Source organism: Penaeus vannamei, chromosome 19, assembly GCF_042767895.1.
Source record: "Penaeus vannamei isolate JL-2024 chromosome 19, ASM4276789v1, whole genome shotgun sequence".
NCBI lineage: Eukaryota > Metazoa > Arthropoda > Malacostraca > Decapoda > Penaeidae > Penaeus > Penaeus vannamei.
This window is the reverse complement of record NC_091567.1, coordinates 2,894,892-2,902,391: the sequence shown is the minus strand read 5'-3', so window position 1 is coordinate 2,902,391 and position 7,500 is coordinate 2,894,892. Positions and strand designations below refer to the sequence as shown.

The 7,500-nt window shown below is 45.2% G+C and overlaps 1 protein-coding gene across 1 annotated transcript in view; it reads right to left on the bottom strand.

Annotated features, from left to right (window-relative positions):
• Positions 1-3,370, bottom strand: part of GluClalpha (glycine receptor alpha 1) — a 44,118-nt gene extending 40,748 nt beyond the window's left edge. Inside the window, exon 1 of the mRNA XM_070133733.1 lies at positions 3,238-3,370. Coding sequence (XP_069989834.1) covers positions 3,238-3,279 — 42 coding nt within the window. The 5' untranslated portion in view covers positions 3,280-3,370. The remainder of the gene's footprint in view (positions 1-3,237) is intronic.
• Between the last annotated feature and the right edge of the window lie 4,130 nt (positions 3,371-7,500).

Sequence of the window (7,500 nt, the reverse complement as noted above, 5' to 3'; positions counted from 1 at the left end):
AGCAAAAAATCAACGCGGTTTTATGTGTATGTTTGTTTGTGAAAGTTTAAAGGGGTTGAAGATGGTCTGTGGCTTATGTTTCCTCTGTACTATTAGTGTTATAACTGTGTCTGAATCTAATATGAATAGTGTAAGAATATATAAATAAATACACATATATATATATACATATTATAAATATATGTATATATATACATACTTATATGTGTGTATCTGTGTACGTGCATACATACATACACGCACACACAAACACACACACATATATGTGTGAGTGTGTGTGTGTATGTGTTCATATATACATACATATATATGTATACACAGACACACATCCATACATTCCTACACATGTATTTGTGACAGTGTGCCAAGTCTACGCACAGCCACGTGTAAGTGTCCGCACAAGCGCCAAGGCCGCCTCAGCCCGCGCACGCCCGTCGCCGCAGCCATCGGGGGGAGAGCGCCCCCTCGCGCGCCTCTTCCCTTCTGAGCAAACTATTCCTCGAGTCGTACCTGGAGGGGGTTCCTGGCGCGTCGGGCGGCGGCGACCCACGGACTCGAAAGGGGGAGGCAATGCAATCAAGGGCCAGCCAAGGCCAAGCGGCTCTCAAGGCCAAGCGGCTCTCAAGGCCAAGCGGCTCTCGAGTCTACGTGAAATGTGTCTGCGCCTCGCCCTGGCTCGTCGGCGGCGGCTCTCCCTGCGGCGTCGCGTCCGCCTCACCTCGGCGCGCGGGTGTACTTTGGGTGTGTGTGGCCTATTCTAAAGGCCGTGTCACACTAGCACTTTTTCCGTCATTTTTTTGACAATTTTATTTAACATAAATACAAACATTCTCGAATATAACTCTTGATTTGACTATGTTTGGCTGAAAAAGTTGACGATAAGGTTTTCTGACGATCATTATCGTCTGACTGGAAAATCGACAATTCGCTCAAAAATGGACAAAATTTCAGAAATAGTAAAAAAAAATTGACGGAAAAAGTGCTAGTGTGACAGCACCTTTAGTGTGTTTTCAGCAAGATGTTTAAGAATGTGTACAGTAATGTAATCTCAAATGTCAAAGACTTTGGAAGCAGCTGCGCAGATTACTGATTAGTTATGCGAACTTATGTATATATATATATATATATATATATATATATATATATATATATATATATATATATATATATATATATAACAGATGTTCACGATTATATATACAGATATACTATAACGCATACTATATCCTAAACCATAGCGCTTTCTTTATCTTAACTAAGGGTACAGTAGTGCCACGCCCAGTGCCTTCGATGCAGAATAAAACGGCAGCAATAGTGATACACTGAATAGGGACAAGATGGTACACTTTGAATGAACACAGTGTAGCCAAGGTCCGCGGATCACTCTCGGCGGAACGACACGACTGACTGTGAAATGGTCTGAGTGAGGAAATTGCTGAAGAGTGCAAATGCTCCGAGACATGGCCCTGTCCTCTGGGGTCACACGCGAGCGACCGAGACACAAAACGGTGAAGTGTACCATAAAAGGAAAAAAAGAAAAGAAAAATGGTATCTAAACTACACCCCCCCCCAAAAAAAAAAAGAAAAAGAAAAAAATCTAGACCACTTAAACTCTCCAATGGTCTTAAAATATTAATATATCAACGAAAATACACGAAAAAAAAGCGAGTACGTAAACCGGATGTGCGAGGTCGGTCTTGTAAACAAACGATGACCGATACGAGTCTTCCGTAATCTAAAATGGCGTCTATATATGCACACGCGGATAAACATATACAAATATACATACACACACATGTACGTTTGTGTGTATGTGTGTGTGTGTGTGTGTGTGTGTGTGTGTGTGTGTGTGTGTGTATGTGTGTGTGTGTGTGTGTGTGTGTGTGTGTGTGTGTGTGTGTGTGTGTGTGTGTGTGTGTGTGTATGTGTGTGTGTATGTGTGTGTGTGTGTGTGTGTGTGTGTGTGTGTGTGTGTGTGTGTGTGTGTGTGTGTGTGTGTGTGTGTGTGTGTGTGTGTGTGTGTGTGTGTGTGTGTGTGTGTGCGTGTGTGCGCGCGTGTGTGTGTGTAAATGTCCATGTGTGGCATAATATATATATATATATATATATATATATATATATATATATATATATATATATATATATATATATATATATATATATATGTGTGCATATAAGCTTGTATGTATGTATGTACATAAGTATATACACACTCCCCTCCGCATATGCATAACGTATCTAAGAAAAAAACCGCTATTAGCCACAACTTCAGGCAAAGAAACAAACAAAGCAAAGGAAAAGGGGGAGGGACAATAAAAGAGGAGAGACGAAGATGAGTGATGACGGGGAGGACGCGGGACGGCGAAGAAGTAGAGAAGGGAATGATGAAGGGAATAGAAGACAACTCAGGAGAGAGCTGCAGGTCGACTGGCAAGGACAGACAGACAGACAGACAGACGAACAGACCGCTATGACCTATGAGACCGAAGCGACCTCATCGCCAGACCGAGGAACACGAGTCTCGGTCACGGGTTTAAAGTGTCCCTTAAGTGTGCAAAGTGTTTTTTTTTTATATATATTTTTTTTTTTATCCAGTTCGAGGGGAAAGATGGGATTAGGAGGGAGGAAGAAAGGAAGGAAGAGAGGGAGGGAAGGAGGGGAAGAGACAGAGGAAGGAAGGAAGGGAGGGGAGGGGGCTTCTCCCAAACCCCTCCTCTCCCTCCACCTCCAAACAAGGTCTATAAACGAGGTATTCTATAAACCTTGCCCCTCCCCTTCATCCCCTCTACTCCCCCCCCTCTCCTTCCCCACCCACCCTCCCCCTCCCCGACAGACGCCCACTGATGAGGACTCTCCCCAGAGCGCAGACCCTACCGTCGCAGAAGAGAGAGAAGAGGAAGAAAAGAGGGAAGAAGAGGAAGAGGGCCGCTTCGACAAAAAAGACGTACCTCACCGATGGGCGTGAACCGTCCCGCCACCGCCTGTCCCTCCCCCCCCCTCCCTCCCTCTCCCCTCTTCTCACCCCTCCCCCGCCCCCGCTCTCCCCTCCCCCCGTGCAAGCTAGGCCCCACTGGCGGGTTATTACTGTAGAGATCAAATACCAAGACATGTTACTTTCTACACAAGGAGACAAACTCTTAAGGGGTTGTAGTTATCTATGGCTAAGTGTTAAGTTCAGTAAATAGATTGACAAAATTCAAAAAAAGGTGATGTTGCTGTGGGTGAAAACCGCCTTACCATCTTAACATCATCAATAGTTTGTATACTTCTGAACATCATATTGATGGTCACTATTGTAGGCTCGTCCACTGGGGAAGACACAAGAAAACAATATCCAGTTATCCCGATATCGTTCTTGACATCGCTCTCAGATAACGGAATAGATAACGGAAATAGATAAGGCTGTTGGACATAGATCGGAGGCTGCCCCTGTAAATGTATAAAAGATTGATGTATAAATGTAAAAAGTTATTCGACCGCGCACGGAGGAAGCGCCATCCGACCCTCGATCTACCCGGGTTCTCACTTCCAGGGAAAAAAAAAGAGGGAGAATGAATATAAACGAATAGAAATGAATAAGAGACAGGAAGCTCAACGAGAAGGAGATAAAGCTGAGGTTTCACGAAGTCCCCCCCTTCTCGCCGTCCCTCTATCAGGCATCTTGCATTCCGTCCTGCAGAGAAAAGGAATAAAAAGAGAGATTCGCATTAGACTTCGCAAGAAAGACTGCTGAATAAACCTCTGGGAAATACACACATACACACACACAGGCGCGCACACGGCCGGCCGCCTGTGTTGCATTCTCCCCGCGCTGTCAAAAGGATGCATCACAGCTGTCAGGGGATGTTACGGAGCTGTCAAGAAGTGTTTCAGAGAGTTGTCAAGCAGACTGTGATGAAGCGGTAGCCCTCTGCTTTGCCATTTCATCCGGGTGTGACTGAAGCAGCGCCAGCAAAATGCCGCTTTTATGTATTTCCGCACAAAAGGAAATTCACAACAAACCGGACATACTCGCACTCTCGCACACAATAAAAGTCCATAGAGAGAGAAAAAGAAGAAGTAAAAAAAGGGTCATAAACCAACGAAGAAAATGGATGTACGAGCGTGTACGTAAGAGAGAGACGCATTTGTAGGAGAAAAGGGTACAAAAATCTAACTCCCCAAACTCACTCGCATGCACACACGCACACACGCACACACGCGCACACGCACACTCCGCGGCACAAAGACAAGCAAGACGTGGAAACTCCGCCTCGTGTGTCCGGGTTTCTTGGCCACACAAAGGCACCAACCCCCCAACCCCCCCAACCCCCCACCCCCGCCTACCCTTGACCTTGCCCCGCACCCTCAACCCTCTACCCACCCCCCTACCGGCCGTCGTCAGACCCCACTCTGCCCCCTACCAGTCCTTCCCTGTACTCCACTTTTCTTATCCTCTACTCCTTACTCCTACCTTCGTACCACTTTATCCTCTACTCCCCCTACATCTACTTCTATCTCTAACCCCCAACCTTTCCTCCATACCCTTCAGAACATCACCCCTTACCCCCCCCCTTCGCCCCTACCCTTTCCATTACCATTACCCTTCCTAACCCTTCTACACCCCCCTACCTCCCTCCCCTCTACCCACTCCCCCTGTCACCAACACTTACCCTCCCTACTCCTTCCACCAAACCCCCTCCTCCCTCCCCTCTACCCACTCCCCCTGCCACCAACCCCCCACCTCCCTACCCCTTCCACCAGTCCCCTACCTCCCTCCCCTCTACCCACGCCATCGCCACCAACCCCTACCCTCCCTACCCATTCCACCAACCCCCCCACCTCCCTCCCCTCTACCCACTCCCCCTGGCACCAACCCCCCACCCCCCTACCCCCCCCCCCCCCGGAGCCGCGCCGACAAAACCGAGGGAAGGGAAAGGGCCACAAGAACTAAGAGTGCCATGGAGTGCCACAGCGCCATACAGGACGCGCTTTGACATAATGCAGATCACGGGGTCTCGTCTGTGCGTGAGAATGGAGGTCGTGGCTGTGGTTTGTCGTTTGTCGTTTGGCCCGAGTCTGTTCAGTGCCTCGTGTGTTATCCTTGGCTGTTCACTGATTCTTGTTATCCTTGGCTGTTCATTGACTCTTGTTATCCTTGTCTGTTCATTGACTCTTGTTATCCTTGTCTGTTCATTGACTCTTGTTATCCTTGTCTGTTCATTGACTCTTGTTATCCTTGGCTGTTCATCGCCTCATGTGTTATCCTTGTCTGTTCATCGCCTCATGTGTTATCCTTGTCTGTTCATCGCCTCATGTGTTATCCTTGTCTGTTCATTGACTCTTGTTATCCTTGTCTGTTCATTGACTCTTGTTATCCTTGGCTGTTCATCGCCTCATGTGTTATCCTTGGCTGTTCATTGACTCATGTGTTATCCTTGGCTGTTCATTGACTCCTGTTATCCTTGGCTGTTCATCGCCTCATGTGTTATCTTTGGCTGTTTATTTACTTATCACTGGTACATCTACTAATCTCTCTTCAATTTCCTTTGTTCATTTGTCAATTTTCATATTTATTGATATCCACTTCCTTCTAATCACTCATTGTCTTGACTGGCTAATTTATTCATCTATTTATCCATATATCTATCCATATAGAAACACATCCATGTATTCACCTGTCTACCTGTCTGCCTATTTGTTTATTTATGGACCATGGTTCTGTGGTCCCATAATCCGGATTATAAAGGGGCGCCCCCCAAAAAAAACTTGTTTACCAGATAGGGTCAACAATATAGGTATATATTTTGAATCTATCTTCAATTTAAAAAAAATGTATGGCTGATGCGTATTTATATTAATCTGATTACAATCCTTTTTTAAAACTAATATTATGAGAGAATTATCTGGCAAAAAGGAGAGGGGATCATTAGGTAAATGCTTTTATTATTTTTTTCATCCAGTATTTTCGTGTACTTTCGGAATTTTTGGCGTTGCAATTAGCCTTTTAGCCCTCGCCTGAAGTGGTCTTTGCGTGTGTGCGTCTTGTTTGTGTGTGTGTTTGTCTGTCTGTCTCTTGTCTCTTTATTTCCTTCTCTGTGTCTCTGCTTTTCCCTCTCTCTCTCCCTTCCTCCCTTCCCATTCTCTCCCTCTCCCTTTCCCTCCCTCTTGTCTCTCGCTCTCTATCTCTACCTGTCTCTCTCTCTCTCCCGGCGCCTCTCACCCTTACTGTCCTTGGAGTCCACGCCCTCCGCTGCCTTCGCGAAAAGGTAGCTTGCAAGAGTCAAAAAGTTGCAGCGGCAGAATTAAGAAAACCGTCCCGAGGAAAATATCTCTTATCCGGAATTAGGAAACTTTCTAATCACAAGTGTTCCTCCGATTTGGCCTTATCACTTTTCATTTGCTTTAACACTGTCACCTTTTATCCTTTAGCTTCTCTTATGGTTAAAGAATCGGGAAATGACACAAAGAAAAGGAGAAGACAAAATGCAGTTAATGAGACACAAAGAGACAGGGCAGAGTCGCTAAAGACAGGCGTTCGAATCATGGTGTTTGTCAAGCCGGATGGTTTTCCCTTCGAATCTAAACAATAGATTACTTGTATTTTGTGAAAAATCGAGTGTAAAATAGGTAACTATTACTCTAGTGTCTTTTTACCAAACTGCAGCACAGTCATATAAAGAACGTTGTTAAAAGATCTCTTGTATATATATTTGTTAAAAGAAATTTAATTGTAATAAATGATTTAATTATTAATTTATTTATCTTATTGTTTTTTTCGTTTGTTTGTTTGTTTTTTGAAGCAGGTCCTAGCAGCTGCCTTCCTTCCTTCCCTCAGCGGACGCACGTGTCGACTCAGCTTTCTCCTTCGACGCTTCTTCGGCCAAGCAAGCAGACGCCTCCCAAGGAACAGCTGGATGAACAGACGTCTCCACAGCCAGACCAGGTAGGCCAGGAGAGAACGAGAACAGACGCAGAACAGAACAGAGCAGGTCACCGCCCCGCCTCGGCAGCTGGGTCACGGGTCTCTCGAGAGGTCACGCTTTCACCTCCCTTTTCATTCACCAACGTAGCATAGTGTTCAGATCATGGTGTTCGAATTATGGTGTTCGAATCATGGTGTTTAAGTCATGGTGTTCAAATTATGTTTAAATCATGTTTGAATCACGGTGTTTAAAATCATGTTCGAATCACGGTGTTCAAATCATGGTGTTCGAATCATGGCGTTCAAATCATGGTGTCCAAATCATGGTGTTCAAGTCATGGTGTTCAAATCATGGTGTTCAAATCATGGTGTTCGAATCATGGTGTCCGAATCATGATGTTCAACTCATGGTGCCCGTATCATGATGTTCAATTCATGGTGTTCAAATCATGGTGTTCAAATCATGGCGTTCAAATCATGGTATTCGAATTATGGTGTCCAAATCATGATGTCCGAATCATGATGTTCGAATTATGGTGTTCAAATCATGATGTTCAAATCATTTTGTTCAATTCATGGTGTTCAAATCTCTCTTG